At 43.2% G+C, this 20,395-nt stretch overlaps 1 protein-coding gene across 4 annotated transcripts in view; it reads right to left on the bottom strand.

Annotated features, from left to right (window-relative positions):
- LOC139989119 (uncharacterized) overlaps nucleotides 1–18,301 on the bottom strand; it is a 264,602-nt gene extending 246,301 nt beyond the window's left edge. For 2 of the 4 annotated variants that reach the window (XM_072007101.1, XM_072007103.1), the window contains exon 1: nucleotides 17,659–18,301. In XM_072007101.1, coding sequence (XP_071863202.1) covers nucleotides 17,659–17,751 — 93 coding nt within the window. In that variant the 5' untranslated portion in view covers nucleotides 17,752–18,301. The remainder of the gene's footprint in view (nucleotides 1–17,658) is intronic. The other 2 variants (XM_072007100.1, XM_072007102.1) reach the window with 1 other exon arrangement.
- Between the last annotated feature and the right edge of the window lie 2,094 nt (nucleotides 18,302–20,395).

Genomic DNA, 20,395 nt, shown 5'->3' with positions numbered 1-20,395 from the left:
TAGAGATCGGCGGTACAATAAAACGCACACCTTCGCTCCGACTAAGCACCAAAAAGGTGGTGCGTCGCGATGGAAGGAAACGAAAACAAACAAACGATCCTCTTGGTTGCTGTTGTCGTCATCCGTGGTAGTAGTGGTGACCGTCGCCGTGGTCGTCGTCGTCGCGATGGCACGGCACGATACAATACGATAAAAACGCAACCGTGGAAACTCACGGAAATATCCGGCAAGGGAGTAGTCAAGGTAACGGTGGTTTATTTCGTGCTACGGGTAAATTACTGACGCTAAAGGGGTGATGGAGGGAGTCAGGTTTGGACGGGGATCGGAGACGCTAGGGACGTGAAAAGAAAAAGTAACGAGGATAAAAAGCGTGTTTCGGAGGAGGAAAGGTATGCGTCGACCACCACCGCGGCAACCGCTACCGTTTTCACCCTCACGAGCATTACACGCGGCTCTCTCTCTCTCTACGTTCGCCGACACAATTCAGCACAAATGTTAATTGCTGAAATAGAAAGCGTACAAACTATTCAGCCCGACGACACACAACGCGCATCGCATCGTGTCGCGTCGCAGAGTTTTGTCTACCGAGTAATTAATGTTATTCCCACCGAACCGACGCCGGCTAAAAGTTTCCACGTGTCTCGTTGATCGACGAGTAAACGAGACTACCGGCAAGCTTCGATTCGCTAGAGGATAAAACAACCAGAGAAAGATTCGAAACATCTGGATCGTGGATTTGACGAATTCTTGGATCGTATTCTAAACAAATATTTTCTTCCTTTTATCTTCCTTTGTTCACTAATATTCGTCACGTTGAATTTGTTGAAACAAAGATCATCGATTATTATTGGCTGAAAAATCATTCGAAAAATTGCTCAAACAGATATCTCGATGGTTGATATCTAATGATTCGAACAAGCAATATATTTGATACGACAAAACAAATCGGATTTCTACGCTATCTAGTACAAACGGTTAAAGAGTAAATATTGAAAAGAACATCGATTTTTAACGCGTTTTAATTCCATTCAAAAATGTGGAACACGCGCTGGACGAAATAAAGGGAATGTAGGTAGTAGCGGCACGTGCAAAAATAAATATATGAAATACATAAATAATATAACAACGAACCGCTAACACAGATTAAAAAATGTGGAAAAGTCCAAGTCGGTCAAAATTTCAAGAACTTCGAACGAAGCGTAGCTGTAAAGATACGAAAGTACATGGGGTATGTTTAATCATACATTTAATTCATTGTAATAATACCGAGTTAAAATGGGAAGTTTATGCAAACTTTTGCAAAAGTAAAAATTAATTTATCGCTTCTATATCGGTATGTACAATATGTAGCCAACGTGACATAAAGCTAATAATTGGAAAAGGAATTTCTTCGAAAGATAAATGCGTTCACGGCAGTATCGCACGAATGAATATAAAATAACGTTCACGCGTGTTAACGATGAAAAGCAGAAAATTTTACCTGAGAACGCGAACGTTTTGCGATCGAACATAAAATCTGGAAGGACAATGTATCGGGTAAGAAAAAGAGAGGAAGAGAAAAGAGGTAAGCGTATTTACGAATGGAAGTTGCTGGCGCAATTGAAAACAACTAGTAAGTCTTCGTCTCTTCGAGTTTCCTGTTCTTATTGATTTCGTGCTACCTCGCAAATTACTCGAGTGCACTGTACCGAGAAACGCAGCAGAATACGCTAAGAAGAAACCGATACATACTCTACGTGGAAGTTGTTTCTTTTTCATCGGTCGCTTGCCGGTATTATCATCGCGTCGCGCGGTATTACGTAACTTTCACTCATAAAAAACATTAATATGCATTACACTGACAGGAAAATTAATGTGACACGCGATCAATCTCTTAAACTGCAATTTCCATTAATTTCTCTGTAATTCCGATTTATCGTCCACCACCGAGATAAAAATAGACGGGAGTGGTTAGTTTTAACGAAACAATGGAAAATCTAAATAACATAAATGATGAAAATAAATGGCCCTTGAATCAAATAACTTTGTGCCGCGTGCTATCGTTATTCGATTTTTCCAATATTATCATTTTATATCATCTCGCGCGATATCTGCTCTACGCGAAATATCTCTATTTTCACGTCATTGAACATTCGTATCGTGCGTTACCTTACTTTGAAACTTCTATCATGATTTACAATTACTCGTGACTCGAAACAGTTACTCGATCTTTTTCACGGGATTCTAAATAGCCATTTCCAGCTAACGCAAAAGAACTTGGTAACTTTCATAGCTAATACAAGAAAAGTTTATTCGCTCGGATGTTATATATCAAGCGAGAGTATCGTTTCACGTTGTCACCGAAAATACGCAAACATATTATTCTAACTGTAATCTGTGTCTGCAAAGTAATTTATATTCATGCAGAGAAAGCAGCCAAGGGAAGCTAGTCTTTTGAGCTATTCGGTGATTTACTGCAGTCTTTAGAGCATTGCTGATGTTTGTTCTTACGCGATTTTACAGAGCGCATGAACTATTTACTTCGCTGTGTTACTTTCCAGCTACGCGGTCTCCGCGACTAACTAATTCCAGCTTTTAATGCCAGAATGTTTCTAACTACCGCTCACCACCTCCTGCTTCTCCCAGCGGAGATTCCTATTCTTACGTAACTCATGAATATTTATACAGCCTAATAACTTTCTGTTTTCTTTCAACACGATGCGTAAGAACTTTGTTTCCCGCGAGTATTGTTCTGCAAATCAGCCACTCCCTGAACAAGCAAACAAGGCTTTAACCTGTATGTGAAATTGGATTAAGGTTCAAAATCTTGATCATCGCCGTTTCAGTATCTTTCGTGTCATCGGAGATTACGTATAATATATAGATTTTGCACAACGAATCGTCGGTAATTTACGTTTATTTACACTGCAAATATACACAGGCGTTATTATTTTAATGTCCGCTCTATGCTGTTAATCCGTCGTAAAATAAAATTGTATAATTAATATTTTGATCAAAATTTTACGGCGAAGCGTATTTTTCTGCTTATGCTTTTCAGATATTTTATGAAGCATACATACAATATGAATCTACTTATCTACACGCTTTTTAATTTATTAAGTTTCGCGTAACGTAACGAATCTAGTGGACCGTTAGTCTTTACTGAGATGCAAATATTTTCATAATTACGCTCTGCAAATAAATCTTAAATAACAAGTTAAACGATTATAAAATATTCGAAATCGTAAAATCATCGACCTAAATCGAATCATTTTCTCTATAGATAGGAATATTTTCAAATTCTTCGTTGAATGCATAATTCCTATACACGTACCGTTCGTTCGTGAACGTAGATTCGTTCATACGCGAAGATTCCAGCAACTGTTGCGAAGAATCGTAATAGCGAAAGAAGAAAGAACATCTAGCATGTTGGTTTTTATTGCGAGTACCAGGAAACGAAGTCCGTAACGACGCTTTAGTTTCCAGCGAGTTTAGTCGTGTACGCGGTTGAACGTGCGATTTTCACTCATAGATGCTTAAGAATTCGCGTCCGTGGCTGCCGTACGGTTCCCTCGGAACGCACTAGAAGAATTCCTCTTTTCGTCGCTTCGAGATCTCGCGTTTTCTGTGTTCCGTTCGACGGGTATAGTCAAAGAGATGACGGCGCGACGACTGTGACGACGGTTTATATCTCATGTCAGTACGAGCAAATTACGGTAATGCAGTCGTGGAAAAAAAAAAGAACGAGAACGAGTAATAGGAGGAAAGTGCATTTCGGAGGATGGGGAACAGGGGATAGGGAACAACTACGCCGTACTTCTCGTTTTTTCGCGCTTACTACCCTTATGAACGTCAGACACGACTGACTTCAAAAGAACTCGCCGACACGTGTTCCCACATCGCGATATCCTCGCATAATACAGAGCAAAACTCTGCTATGCGTCGTCTTCTATCATTAGGTAATCCGGCGAAGCGCGTGCAATATTTAAAAGTCGCAGAGATCCCGTGACTAGTAAATGTTTCGTTAATTTAAAAAGGATGCTTATAAAGCTTGATTCAACCAGTGTCACGAGGAGGCTCGTAGACAACGACTAAGGCAGTCGCGTTTCATTGTCCTTCCTTGCGAACAAAGGAGCACTCAAAGAGGCAGCCAGCCGCCGTTTTGTTTCGCATCGTCAAATTATTACGGTGCAACGAAGCGAACGGTGGAAAAGGAAAACGTAAACGAGCGCAAGCATCGTATTTCGAAAAAAAAGCAAAAGGGTTGAGCGCGGCAACCTGCGCCAACCTGCAGTCGTCGCCTCGTACCTTCCTCCAACGTTCGCACCCTTTACGTTCCTCTGCGTTCGCCCCGCCATCCCCCCGGTTTTCCATGCGTACGTGTCGTTAATTGCTGGCACAGAAAGTACCAACTTTTGGATATACGAACGCGCGGTGCGCGATGCAGCGGACAGTCGTAATTAATGTCGCTTTTCCACAAAGAGCATCGGGTACGGAGAAAAAAGGCGAGGCAGGGGGCGAAATGTCAGAGAAAGTTGAAAGCAAAGGAAGAAGAACGGGTGGAACCCAAGGAGCGGTGACGCGACGGAGAGGAAAATTAAAAATGCAAAGAGAGATACGAACTGGCAGGGAGAGGCGAACAAAAAGAGAACAAAGGCAAACAGGCGAAAGGAGAAAAAAGAGGAGGGTAGAATCGATAGATAACTAAGCTAGGAATAAACTAAGCAAAGCGACGTAAGATCTCGAAGGTGAGAATTGGAAGAGAGTCGGCAGTTTCGATTCATCGACGATCTGTGGCACGGAACAAATAACCGATAATGAAATGTTTAAAATACCTGATACGCGTTATCGTAAATCATTTTCAACGAACGCGAAACGCGCTCGCCTCTCTGCGTTAAGAAAAATAAATATAAAACACGGAATATCGAAGAGCGTAAACACATTTTCCACAGCGGGTGCATAAACCTTGAAGCAAAAAGTTCGTAAAGGTGTAACAGAGTACGCAAATGCGATACAATGCGAGCTGGTATTAGTCTTGCCGGCATGGCGTGCGCAGCTACAACTGCCGCTAACAATGTTAGCTGGTACTTTTGCCGGCTTTCTCGCGTTTCCTTTTTGCAGTTGGAAATGAGATATAAAAGCGTCGCGACGCCCGTTTCTCAGCGAGAAACTCGCCGCGATAGGCATGGCTGGTCCATCGCCCTGTGCATTCTCTACTCCGTTTTCGCACCTCCATAAAATTTCGTTTCCATCACGATTAATTCTCAAGAATGTCTCTCATAGCGTGGAGAAACGCTTCTTCCTCGAAAATTGCGCTGAAGTCGTTACGTCTGGATGCTCTAGCGAAAATTTCTGACTACATTTTGTTGTAAAACATACATAGGTATCTAGAGATCGAGCTATATGAAAGTTAAATGCTTTTACTTCGACATGCCATATTATTGGTTAATTTTTGTATTGGATATATCTTGTGAATGTAAGTGGAGGAAATTTGGGTCAGGTAATTTTCTCATGTAACGCGAATAAGATGTTTCGCTGGGGAAAAACCGATCAAATCGTCGTTGAGATATCTCGAGCTTGTTAAGAGTAATGTCGCGAATATTTTCTTGCGCGCCATGGTCGAGCGATGGAGTCGTTACGCTGGAACAATGCCAATGTCTAATTTCGCAGAGTTTCGGTGGAGGTTAGCGACACGGTAGCGCCGAATACCATTCCTAGAAAACACGAGGTACTGACCTACTATATAAGCGTTATGTGTTACATACGTGACGCATACGAACGCGAGCGAATATCACACGATAACCGAGAATCGGTTTCATCGGATCACGCAGCAACTTTATACGTATTGGTGGATTAACGACTGTGTACGTTACTCTACCGAGTGATCGGTGGCCGCGATAGAGCGAGAAAGGAAAACTTTTTAATCCGATACTTTTTAATCAAACGACTAGAAAGAAATTCCATCCCGGAACAACTTCTACTTTGAAACTAAACATTTGATTTGAATCGATCAGCGCGAGGAGCACGTCCGATATTTCTCGCTATGGAATTGCGTAAACACCGATTGAGAGTCACGTCCGGACGAACGCCACGCGCATGAAATATGCAATCGCAAAAACTTCTTGCTGTCGTCTACTTCGTTCGCTCGTTTCGCCAAGCGCCTCTAAACTGGATTTTAACGTGCTTCCTTGCACGAACAGAACGAGTAATTTCCTTAATTTCATCCGATAATGGCATTCAATTGGATCCGATTGGAGAGGATTGATTTGTCCTCCTCTCGCGTGTACATACGACGTATAGGATATCCCACTCGGTCTGCGTTTGCTCCAAGTTCGAAGATCGATTCCTAACGATATTTTTTCGATAGTTTTCCTAGTTTAATTAATTAAATAGGTTTAATTTAGTTTATCGGTTGGAGAAAGCAAAGGCGAAGGAACGACCGGTATTGTAGTTAGGACTGAGGCTCGGGAGGGATCGTTAAACAAAATTAGTCGACGGTAAAATTTTCTTTGAACGGTCGAGTTGAAAACGTACGAGTTATTCGTTGTCCGGGTCACCGGTAGAACTCGACTAACGGTCTCGAAGTTTTAACTAAATTCAACTTCGAACTGAGAGTAAAAACTCCTACGGAGAATATTCGCATCCTTATGGAAAATAACTCGGCTGGCTGAGTATCAACGCGCAAGAATGCACGGACGTGACGGTTTCGAGTCACATTATCCGCGGTACCACGGCATGAATCACTCGGAACTTTAGCTGGCTGGAAGCTGCGGTAAAACCTGTCGACGTCGTCTATTTAATTTCGCGTTACAACGACCCATTGAATCACGTTGTTAAAGCGAAAAAGCTGTCGGAGAACGATAAAACCATTAGGAGCGCGTGCCCATTGTTCCACTAACTAATTTATAACGCGATAGCGAAGATAGCACTTTAGCGTTGAATGCAGCTGAATTTCGATAGGCTGGAAATATATCCGCCAACTACAATGCCGAAGACAGGTGTTGAAACAACAGAGATATTACAGACACGCTCCAATTATCTTATCGGCTTACATTTGCCGCGATTCTGGTTAATCAAACCGTGAACGGTCTCCTACCGTTACGAAGAAACAAAGATCGCGTTCGATCAGCGTATATTCGTATATTCCGTTATTCGAGCGTATTTCCTTAGCGAAAACAATAACGTTTTTTTAATTCGATACGGTCTTTGAAAATGGTTTGAACGAAATAGCGTAGAATTCGCATTAATATTAAATATTGGAAATGTTATTTTCCTCTCTATTATAATTATTCCGTTCCGTGTGATTAATTGGCTAAGGTATTACGATTGAAACTGGTAATTGAAAAAGACAATTTCTAAAACTTACTTCGTTTCGCGTACAAGAACGACCAGTTCAATTTAAAAATGCCATAACCAGGATATTCTTTTAACGGCACGACGTCAGAGGTTTCTCCATAGCTCAAAAAAACGGTGGCTGCAACCGCGGCCGTAACCGCGAAAGCGTTAATAACTCTGCTCAAACATGTTCCTCACGTACCACCCGATATCGTGCAGAAACAACACATGAAATTACTCGAAACATCGCCGGCCACCTCGTAAACACCGGAAATATATATGAAACGTTTTTATCGTCGGTCGAACGAGAAACTTGGTATCCCGGGTAGACGTTGGTGCTACAACAGTAGGCGAATGAAACGAAACGAAACGAAACGAAACGAAACGAAACGAACGAACGAACGAACGAACGAATGAACGGGCGAACAAACGAAAAGGGAGCCGCTGGACACGAGGGCTGCTGCCTCCAGGGAGTCGTGCCAAAATTGTTAACAGTCGAGACAGCCGTGTTATAGGTGGCATGTGCTTCCAATCAGTCGTCGAACGAATCAGAAAAGGAAAGGCAGAACAAGAGAAAGAGAGGCGGAGACAGGTGGTCGGCGTCCCTGAGATACCGGTCACGGAGCCGAAGCCGTTTTATTGAACTCGCACCCGATAGAAGTGCATGGACGACGCCCAGTGCTCGGCCATTCGGAGCTATCGCGATGCGCTCGCTGTTCCGCGATATTTTCTATCTCGGCCTGCGGAAATTATCCAACTTCTTAATATCCGCTTGTTTTCAAACCCGGATATTCGTATCCGTCGCAAGTACCGCGTATTCGAATGGCCCCAAGTACATCCGTGCGATATATGCCCTGTACATATCGAACGGGCAAGTTCTATCGCCCTTATCGTTCGGTAGTTGCTAGAGGATCGTGGCTAGATCGTGGCTAGATCGTCGTACCAGAATTCATCGTGTATCGCGTATGTATACGTGTTTACAGGTTGAATGGCGGCAAGCAACTTATATCGCCAGTTTCCAACTATACTTTTGATTAGAATCCGCGAATCGGATTCGACACCTCCAAATGGATTATCGATACCATCGTGTTCATCGATCGACGAGCATGCAGCCAGCCGTTACACCCGACCATGGTTCAGTAATTTATGCGATCCTTTGCGGAGAAATAATCACCGATGCGGAGAAACGCGATGATCGTCGCGATCGACGAAAATAGGGCGTTTAAAGCGCGTCGTATCTGTGGACGGGGAATGTCGTTAAGCGAAAAATCGATACGATAACGCGGTTGTTCCAGCTACTCGAATAACCGGATTACGCGCGCATTGTTATTCCTGTAGAGAGTGTAGAAGAATATCCGGGTACGCGAAGCACACGTTTTCAGGGCTTTTATTTCGAGTATCGAAGAAAACCGGGGCGACGATTTCTTTTCAGACGGCTGCGGTTCGGCAGTTTGCAAGCACGACTAGCAAAGGAACGAGAAGACGGAACAACAACGCTGCGGGACATCTGCGGTCGTTGAAGATCGAAATACGAGATACCTCTCGCCAGTTGCGCCGTATAAAGCGGGGTTACAAAACGGGAAACATCGAGACACACGGGCTGACATCGACGACGGGATATCCGAGAAATTCGTTTGTATATCCGAATAAACGGCTCTTCGCGGATACCTGGCGAGATACAATTGTGGCGAATCGTTCGAGCACCGCCTCCCTATTCTGTCGAACTTTAATATCACGGCTACCAGCCCTGGAAAAATTCGCTTCCCGGAATTTTCGCCGTATTTCTATAACGTATTACGTGAATCACGCTGTTTCCAACGCGCCCTGAGCGCCTCTGAGAGAGATTGCATTACAAATGACGCGGAAAATGCATCAAATACCTTCCGATCGTAAAACTCCATTTCAATTACCGGAAGGATACGTCTGACGTCCCGTGTATCGACTTCCTCCCTATATAGAGGCAGTTTCCCATATATGTACGAACAAACGCGTTTGGTATATCTTGACGGCAAATCCCGTAACACTCTCGCGGACAGTAACGAGACACGGTTTAATTAAGGAAACAACATCGGTCATTAGAATTTTCAGAAGACGTGCTCTTTCATTGCGTACGCGTGAGAACCCGAGGGCAGCGAGTCTAGTGTCCTTCAGAGATTTCAGACGTGCTTTTACCTTTTTCCCCTGGCTCCACTTGCTGGCGCTTTGCTTTTTCGTCTGTGTAGTGGTTTTTTAGAAGGTCGAAGGGGCCACATCCCCATCTTGAAAACATTAATGAGCTCCCAGAACGACCTGCACGCACTATACGTATATACGTACATGCATAGGTGCACTTGCATACACGATGCCTGGAAAAAGGGTGGAACGAAGAAAGGTAGGAAGAAGAAGGCCTGAAAGAGATGTTATATCAGAGGACGCGTCATCCGGACCAGAGACACGGATTCGCGTCGTAACCGATCTTTGCAGGACTTTGTCGCTCGATTTCCTCCTTGTAACAGTTGAACGATTTAATCTGAGGATAAGAGGGCTGTGAAAACGCTACGATACGTTCGTGAACCGATCGGTGTTCGCAAGGCTACTGTACTGTTCTTTTTGCAGCGTCTTGTTTCTTTTTTCCGTTAAAACTCGTTTACGAAATATAGTTGATCCGAGATTATAGTGATCCATCTAGATACAGGACCAGGAGCATTTGGCTTCTTCGGCTGCTTTCGGCCGTACTGCGGGATTATTCGAAAGAGCTATAAATATGCTGCGTTCAAACCGGTGCGGTGCGGCGCGGTGCAGCGCGGCGAGGCGAAAGGACAGAGGATTGGCGTAAATAGGGAAATATTCACTGCAGGATCTATGTATACACGCGAAGTGAATACTCTTCATGATGTCGTGAATGGGACTGCCGCGAGAAAGGTTGAGAGTTGAAATTTACGTCTTCCCCCCCGGTGTGTGTACGACTGTGTTATCGAATATCGCAGAAAATCTATAATAACCGTTCCGGCTTACGAGTGAAATTTATTTTCCAGGCAGCATTGCCAAAGCACGATAAACGGAGAAATCGAAAAATTCTTAATCGACTTAGACGTCGTTGGTTATCAATGGAATGATTCGTTCAACTTTTCCGAGCGTGACGTTAGATCGCCGCAAAGGCAGTAATTAAAACGCCTTCGAGTTCGAAACCGATCGTTCGATGTTAAGCGAACGAAAGTTTGCTATTCAAGGGTTCGTTCGCGTCTGCCCGGCCGACAAAACCATACTTAAACCGGTGAAGCGCGAGGAGAAAGAGCGAACCGATAAAAGGGAAGAAAAGGAAGGAATTTCCTTTATCGTGGAATTGTTCCAGATTTATGAGCTCCAGGAGTTCAGCCATTCAAATTTTTCAACTGCTCTTTCTTGCCTACCCACTATAAGACCGCAGCTCTTAGACGAACGAGCTGCGAAAGGCCGGGGAAAGAAACCAATATAGAAATGGATGGAAGCAAAGTCTTTACACAGACGAACGGATTTCATGTTGATGAACTTTAATAACTTCCTTCTAAAAATTTGAAATTTCTACTTTTTTCCACGAGCAATTGGCGCATTGTGTCATCTCCAGATATTTCTCGTACCTATACTACAATTGTATATTACAATTAACGGCGACGTCCGCCACTCGCTCGCAATAAATCCTCGTTCGTTATTGGTTTCTCCATTAGCGAAGTTTATCATAACCGATCGTGATTTGTAAAAAACCTAAATTCTTCGAAAGTTGTTTCAAATTCAAACTAAATAATACTTTACAAAGTTAAGTATTAAACGAATTACTCGTTTGGCGAGTATACGAGGAGAAAATAAGAAAAATTATTTAACGTTTAACAGTCAGAAACTGTAATTCCTGCTTTACTACCGTCAATCAAGCGAAGCTATGAAATTTTATCGCGTTTTCCGTAAAACTTCTCGCCTCCCTCTTTATCGATCGTCATTGATTTTTTGTTGCCGAAAGAATACGTTAATAGAAATCTAGTTCGATGTTAGTTCGAGTGTTAGAAATGTTTGTAAATGACAGCTGGAAATCCATTCAGAAGATATACATATAGTTCCGAACAATAAAGACCGACAGATAGAAAGTTAATAATTAACATTAGCGGCGGAAATTCGATATATACAGAGTAACAATGTGACTCTTTTTGCTAATAAAACGAGGTTTTTCTATTTCGACCAAAAAAGACGAACGATCCCGTATCAAAGATCACGTTGATTTATACATATTCTGCGCATTATGATAGCATATTCAAGATCTTGTCCGTGTGCAGCTTTTATCCGATTTAAATTGCGTAAAGTTGAGATTATCGCGTATAAGGTAACAATAGCATCGCGCCATTTCCAGTTGATTAGAATCGTTAACCACTCTGCACAATGGTATATACGCGCGGTAACTCAAGTTACAGATTAAAGTGGTGCCGATCGGATTGGTCGCTGTTAATCGTGTAAAAAATTAAAGCTCGTTCCAAGAGATGCTTCAATAGCTGCAATCTCGGCCTGCAGCGCGTTCAAGATTGTATACATTACAGCTGTTTTATCGTATTCGTTCATCGATTGGACGCGTATACAACGTGTTTCATCGATGTATGCCTTACCTCCTTCTACATATTACCAACGCGGCATGATTTATCGATACTTTCACGGGTATAAGTTGTTCGGTGCTTCAATTTTATGTCTGATCGTTGTATAGTATAACTCGCGTATTTCTCATACAACGTATAAACGCAATAGCGTCGAATAATAATTCGATTTAACGGTGAAAAATTGAACTCGATTTGATTTAAACATAAAAATATCAATCTTATTGTAGAAGAGAGAAAATATAACTTAATCGAAAGAAGAAGTTTAGATAGCGACCGAAAATATTCTGCGTTTCATTGCACGTGGGGTGTTTCCAATTTCGTCAATCACGAATATATCAGCGCGTCGGTTATCGTATAAGTTTATGTCAACTTGCTTATCAACGCTACTGTGACCCAAAATAAAAAGCAACGTAACGTGGAATTCGAATCGCGTTCACAGAGGCCACCGAGATACCATCTTATTGATACTGCGGTCAGAGTGACGCTGAAATTTCAAGACCGCCTGCATCCTTACGTCGCGCCCTGAATACGGATCAAAGATGATACGTTGAAAGTCGATAAGACCAACTTCGAGTGTATAAACACGAAACCGGCATATACATGCTGTTCCGAAGAGAATAACGATAATGGTTACGCGTGCAGCCCAGTGTACGCGAGAGACATCGAAGTCATCACTGAATCGTCGTTCTGTGGTAATTATTATGCATTCCACTTGCACGGCAAAGTAGAAAGCAAGGCTTCTGCATACTGCACGAACACACCATCCTTTGGAAAAGAGACCAGGTAGGCGAAGAAAGAATGGTCGAGAATTTCTGACGCGTGTCTGTATGTGTGGCCTGCGCTCGGAGAACAGAGAGAAGCAAAGGAGGGAACGGGAGAAAAAGCGGTAGTACCGGTCTAGCTTGTCCTCGGCGAGTACTTTGGCACGTAGGTAGGCAGACTGTCTTACGTCGTAGTTATGTTAGTCACATGGACGCTAAGAGTATTCTCTACTTGGCTATTTTCACCTAATTTACGACGAGCAAATCAGAAGCGAAAAGTTGAATCTCGTCCTCCGCTACAGAGACGCTCCGACACGCCCTATAATTTCATCCCTTGCTTCGTGCTAGCCTCTTAAAAGCCAAACCTTTACAACTATTGGCCACGTAGTTTCGTTCAAATCTTAGGTCATTTACGCGCATTAACGAGTTTTTATTATCTTTCATGAACGTATAAAAGTATTCTTTATTTGTTAATTTATGATATTTATTACGATGTTAAACGTTCATTAAGAGGGTAAGCGTATTTTTCGACGCTGAAACAATACCGAGAAAAAGAAGATGAAACTTTAAAGAGCTTAACACGCAGTACTGCTTTCTTGTAAGAAGATATTACGATATAATCTTTTACCAGATTTTTCAAGTTATTAAAAGGTTCATACCTCGTGCGGTCAGACAAGAACATGCCGATTAGCTCGTTGTGAAAAAAACTTTGCTGTGCTAATAGCTTTACAGAGTTTATCGATATATTTGTGGAACGTATCGATCGATAAACCTAACGATGATTTTTATACGTATTAATTATAATGTTCGTTAGCGAGATTAACGTTGATCGATACACTACGCTTAGAAACTTCCGTTTCGACTACCATGTAGTATTTCCTTTCCGCGACTGTACGTATCATATCCTAGCCACAATCGCTGCCCATAATGCAGCGACTAGCCGTGTTAATACCAATCAACGGTTTTTAAATGATAATTTGATTACTCTAATCGCCAGTGGAGATTGTATAGCGTACGTGGCTGCTGATCTTTCACATACAGAGTTCTCGTGATAAATGACTGTGAACCTATCAAACATCGATACAATGTGTTCATATATATCACCGTAATAAACTGTGTAAACTGGATTATTCGTAACAATATCATTACCCGACCGTTGATGCTTTCCGATATTGGAAACCGTATTTCAAATCCTTGTGTCAAAAATAATCGACTCTCGTTACGTCAATTTCTGCGGATTCCTTTAACAACAGGGAGTAAATGTGTCAACCAGGTGTTATTAATTACGCGTTATTAGCGGCACGGCTCCGACGCGGTACAAAAGCGTTGCAAAGGACACAATCACGAGTGCACCATGTGCGGTCTTAAATATATGGCACCTCCTATGCGGAAAGCTTATAAGTGACATATGCGCGCGGTATACGCGCTCCCCTAGCTTCTCGGGGTGCCACTGGATGCGTTAATGCAAGATAATGCTTCATCATTTCGTTCCATTTCATTTCTATTTACCCCTAAGGTTCAGGTGTAATTTTTCCCTATCGAGAAGGACGCGTAAAGAGAGAGCGCTCGTTCCCCGACACGACCTCCCTTCTCTGTTAATTCAATTATAGCTAGCTTAACGCACCGAGGAGCAAAAGTTGGTCTCCGGTTAAGCCAATTCACGGTTAAGTGCGAGACCGCGGCTCGAGCCGCCGATAAGAAAAATCTAAAATAGTAAAACATGCGCGGGTCGTGTTATCTTTGCTTCGAAAATCACGTTAGAAGAGGCACGACGCGACATGCTACCAGCTTGTTATCTGATCTGACGAATGTGTACAGCGATTCAACTACGCGCTCGGTATTTATCACCCGACTAAATGTAAATTGTACTCTCGTTCATTTGCGTGGAATAAACGGCACTAGTGGCAACCACAGATACGGATCAGTCGGTAATATTTGACTTCGACGGTTACGTTTTTATACGTTTTATATTAATTCGAGATAAACGTCGGGATTCGTTCGCGTGCGAACCCGTGGGTGTTCGCTACAAATCCTCCGAACATTTGCCTATTAATTGACGTGCAAAAGTGGACCAAGCAAATAGAACGATATGTTTTGTCGCGTGTACAATTATCGAGTCTGATGTCACGCGTTCCGTGAAAAAGAATGGCCGGTTGGGAAACGATGGAATGTCAACGCGATACGATAATAATTCGATAATCGATGTGACAATTACCTCTCGTTGGCAACAACGAGACGAGGGAGCGCAGGGTATGTCTTCGCCCCTCCAAGTGAAATTCTCCAAGGTGCCGATAACACGTTGATGAGGCAATTAATATTGATGTAACACGAGGCGAATCCCCCGCTATTGTTACCCGAATACCGAACACCGTCCGGATTAATATTTAATCCGCGCGATCACGGAGTTTCCGAGAGCCCGGGACGGACGTTGTTCATGCTCGTCGAATTTTTGACGATCGTGTCGCGGAATTCTCAATGCAGCCTGGTCGAATATTCAACGAGCTCGTCCCATCGACGTAATAAACTTCTTGAAGGTTTGCCGGTGTGCGACAACACAATAATTATTATGCACCGTTAAGAAACAAGTTCTTCTCCTATTCTCTTCCTGTTTCTCTATGTTTGCCTCCTTGTTCCTCTTATTGCTTGCGACCGTACGAGAAGAACAAAGTATAGCAATTCGAAAACGTGATCGTAAGCCTCGAATAACTCGGACTACTCGAGATAGTTTGCATGCCTTCTCGCAATCTCGGATCGCTTAGTGGAAACTATTATGCTTTCTTATGCTCCCGGTACTTATCGTTTTTATTTCCGATGTCACGAATATTTATCACGAAGGGAAAAGAGGAAGCTCGAGAGATCGCGGTTTCGAGAAATCGAAATTTCTACGATAATTAACGACGACCAGCGAAAAAATGATAAATACTGGTAAAAGAAAATTAGACGCGCCACGCGGCTTTATCTTTAAAGCGATTCGCGACAAAAAATTTGAACTCGCTGTTAAACAATATTTTATACAGTTTAGTTTGCCGAATGGTTATTATACGAATGAAACGTAAAGGAATTAAACGGGAAAATTTTTAATGTGTAATTTTACGTTTCATTCATTGATCGTACGAGGTTTGCGGAAAAAAAAAAAAAGAAATTGACAATTTAATGATAATTCGTGTTTGAAACGATCGTCTCGAATAGTTTGAAAGTTTTAACAATCTCATTTGGACAGAAACTTGTTTTTTAATCGATGTGGTAAAATCGCGCTTATTTTTACGACTAACGTAATTTCGATTCAATGAAACGAATAATAGAACAATATTTTAATAGGGCATCAGTCTTAATTAATTAAAGACACCAGACAGTGTATTTATAATTTTTCCGTCGGAATTTCGAGAAAGGATGATTAAGGCCAAGTATTTTAGAGAGACAAGGAAACCTATTTTCTTAGTCGACGATGACGAAACATCTTTGATTCGACAAGATGAACGGCTTAGGTTGGATAATCTTTTATTACTTTATTTCGTTCGTTGTCCATTCGAATAATCTCTAGACAAAAACTTTCAATTATATCCCTTTAATAAAATAAATATGAAATGTTTCTTTCTACTATTTGTTGCGATTCTAATTAGTTATAAAAGCAATAACGTATTTGCAAAGCCACACCCCTAACGACTCTTTCTATATTTCGTTTATACTTGCTTACGTAATAAAAATGCATCATACTTATTTAAAATAACTCGATTCCGATGGATATAGCGATTAACCCGTCTGGAATATCCTGTATACGTGTATATGTAATTACGTAACTAGATTTATATATACAATGTTCGTAGCTCTATGTTTTAATTAATTTTAATTATGTACGTATTACACTACGTACATGGCCGATGTTAAGCTGACTAAAAGTAAGAAAAATGTAGCGCTCCAAATACTTCACTATGAAAACATTTCGCACTTGCGAAACAGTTATATAATTTATAATGATTAGGTATAACAAATCGTGATATGCGGCTAGTGAAGTAGAGATTGCAAACGTTTGCGAAAATATTATAACAACATCCGATGAAAGTATACGAGATGATGTCAAGTACGAATACTTTTATGCGACTAATGATTAAGTAAGAACACGAGAGAAAAACGTTGATAAATTCTTGTGTGATCAATGCGAAATCTATTTAGTCTGGCAGTTTCTTTCGTAAACGACGAGTTTGTGAAAAGTTAATCGATTAAGAAGCGTGTTGAATTCCGTCAGTTAGAGAAGTCAAACAGAGTGGTATTTCCATGATGGATGAATCGTCTTAGATTTCTCAAGCACGTTTTCCCCACCGGCTGAGTTTGACATTTTCGATCCGTCTTTATCCGAGATTCTATCCCTGGTTGCGATTGACAGTTCGATCGCGCCAAAAAGACGATGCAACTTCAATCGTCGCGCGCGCGCGCGCGCGTCTTTAATCTTTCATCCGCGTAAGTACGTGATTCAATGTCGGCACGAAGCGGTCTCTCGTCTCTCGTCGAGTGTAATAATCTAAACGCGCTAGGTGTGCACATTTCGATTCGTCGAACTTCGAGGCGTCACCTTGTTCCGAACGATGAAAAAAACGACCGGAGAACGACGCCAACTTCTCTAGTCCAGTCGAGAGCAAGGAGAACGGAGCGTGACAGAGATAAAGAGAAAGCGCGCGCACTGATCCGACAGAGATAACGAAATACAATGATAAAGAGAGCGCGCACGGATCGGATCGAGAGAATTCGATGGAAAAGAAAAGGATCGAATGACCACAATAGTCGTCCTCTCTCTCTCTCTCTCTTCTTTCGATACTCCGTTTCGATCCGTAGCATCGGCGTTTTTCTTAGCCTGCGGCTGTGGTACCATCCCTAACCTGCCAAGATCGAAACAGTACCAAGCAGAGGAGAACACAAATCTATGTAATACACGGGAGAATGACAAACACATCGTACCGTAAGAGAAACTAAGGAGAAGATAAGTTGAGCAGACTTACCGTTGCGAGTGGCAGGGTAAGGTCGATTTTTCTTCTGTCCGTGGGTGTATCCTTTACGAGCAGGTCACTAACTAGCCTGTACACATCACCCATGACTCTCGCGCAACCAACTCGAGTAAACAAACAAGAATAACTTTTTTCCTTCTTTCGCTCTTTTTCTCTCGCTTCGAAACACTTGATATTTTTCACACCGAACACACTAATTAGACAGCGGATGAAAGACGGGAAAAATCCACGCGTGATCTAGTCAAAGTAGGTGTAAAAAACTCCTCCAAGATCATCGCGTCATATCGCGATTCGTCAAAGCGTCGTGCGAACGAAAACGATCATGTGGGGTCATTCCTGGAATCGTTGCCGGTTCTACCGTTGTCTTCTTTCCTCGTCCACTTTGCACCGACAATTTTTTCCTTCATGTGTCGAGTTCGAACGCGTATGAACGATTATCGTGATCCGAGATCGTACCGATCGAACGAACCGTGCGTTAATGTCACTTTTTTCTCACGCGATACCGCTAGGAGAACGTGTAACGTCACAAACAACGATGAAAATCACACCCGCCCCGTCCAGGCACACAGGGCAAACTGTCGTCTAGTCGGCGCTCAGCGGCCCGCAGCGACGTACCGAGAACAACGAAAAGCGAAACTCGATGGCGCCACGGCTCTACGGAGTCTGTGCCGTGAATGCGCTCGGGCTCGACGGTGGCGCCACTACCGACCGATCTTCGTACTACATCGCCGCTACACATTCGAATCTTACCAACACGATCGCGTCCAGTTCGGTAGCGTACACATACGGAGGCACTCGACTTGCTACACCACGACCGTATCTCGTGACGATGCCTGTACGTATACGCGATCTCGCCAAGTACAGCGTTGGACAAGTGTGGTCGTGGTCGTGGTCGAGGTGTAGAGGGAGAAGTAGGAGGGTGAGTTGGTAGTTACCCCCACGAAGAGTGTTCCAGGGCCGGCGCAACCGCAATTCGTCGATTGCAACGACTGATTGTGAGCGCGATTTAACGGAAGTCGAGCGAGCTGTCTACTTTTAAAACGCGCCTGATACGACGGAGTTATGTATAGCCGCCGCCTAAATTGCTTTGTCCGAACGATTTACATTCTTTTCATGTAAATGAGTTTACGCGATTCGTTCAGCTCGTAGATGCATCCACGCGCGAGCGCGTTGTAACGTCATGTTAAACCTTCCCTTTTTTATCTCGTCGATTGAAATTACTCGACAGCGAGACGGGGAAACGATGCATAGGTACATATAACAGCGACGTAACGAACAAACCGTGTTATTCGGCTGCTTTAAACGGAAGAGATATAAAATTCGCTCGACCGAAGACGGCCCTGACGCTAAAAGCACGTCGTGAAGCGTCAGTCGTCCTTTTCTCCTCGCCACTCGGCGTAGCATACGCAGGGAGTTAATTAGTAGTGACACATAAGCGATGACTGTAATCAGAATAGAACGAAGGAAGAGGATCGAATGGTCGGAATTAGCGCGACGTCGCGCGTCGGGTCGCAGTTTGCGTCGGTAACGAACGAAAGGCCGGAACGCTGTCCGATCCGACTGGCTCATCAAAATTCAAAGCAGCCTCGTTACAACTTCCGAAATTACGAATGCACCTTTGTCCTACAAAAGTTGCAAAATCACCCCTGAGTTAAGCACTCTAGGTGAGAGCGGACGCGTACACTCTCCGCCACGACTGTCACTGCGATTAGTAACTAACAACATTCTCGTTTATGCATTAATAGCACGTGCACGCAAAGAGAAAGACCATCGGGCCAACAGGGAGAAAATGGGTGTGCGCGCGAATAAAAGAGCGGCGAAATTGCAGTTGAAAGTAAAACGAGCGACGAAGTAACGTTAGATCGAGTTTTGCGCTAAGTAACGATTATGGGGAATGGATTTTTAAACCAGAGTTTACACTGTTTCGCGATATCAGACGCGAGGCTGGAAGAAATATTGGTTGAGATTTATGACACCATGTGGCTCGGGCAGTTATGGCTGAAACCGAGGAGAACTGTAAAATACTATGGTTATTTGTGGAACCATGCACTTCCGCACGATTTTTGCCACTGGTTTTCCCTCCGCCCCCCCCCCACCTTTCTCGCACACTCACTCTCTCTCCCTCTCTATACGATTCTTTTTCACGAAGCTCTCAAAGGCGGAGGGGCTATACGTTTGCCGACGATAGCATGGGATCGGTTCTGCCGGCAACTCTCGACCGCTTCTCCGCCCTCCAGCGTATCTCGGCCCCTTTCCACTTTCGTCTTAACCCTCTGGCCGAACCGCCGCCGTTCCTCTTGCTAGAGTCCCTAGTCATCCAACACCGGGCTGGCGCTGCTGCTATCCAAGGCCAGCCACGCTTACCTAGCTAAGTCGCCAAAAGCTTGGACTCCCCGTGGAATTCAGCTTCCGTCATGCCAGAGGGCGTATTGCGTGGCATCCCCCGGTGTCGACGATGCACTTCGATCCGCTGGGATCGAGCCTCGTAAAATTGGATTTGCGCAGACAGTATGGTACTTCGACGTAACGCGTACCCTTTATCAAAGAACCGACCAACATAACTACTCATTACAGGATCGTTCTGCCGTTACGGTTGCTTCCTACGGTGACGCGATTCCCTGCTTTGTTGCCTCTTTTCAATTCTCCATGCGATTAAACGGCGTTTCATTCGGAAGAACATTGACCGCGAGTCGTTGTAGTTAGCGATACGTTGTTGAAATGTTTTTGAACG

This window comes from Bombus fervidus, chromosome 7, assembly GCF_041682495.2.
Source record: "Bombus fervidus isolate BK054 chromosome 7, iyBomFerv1, whole genome shotgun sequence".
NCBI classification, from domain to species: Eukaryota; Metazoa; Arthropoda; class Insecta; order Hymenoptera; family Apidae; genus Bombus; species Bombus fervidus.
The sequence above is the reverse complement of the archived record's forward strand: the minus strand, read 5'-3'. Positions and strand labels throughout refer to the sequence as shown.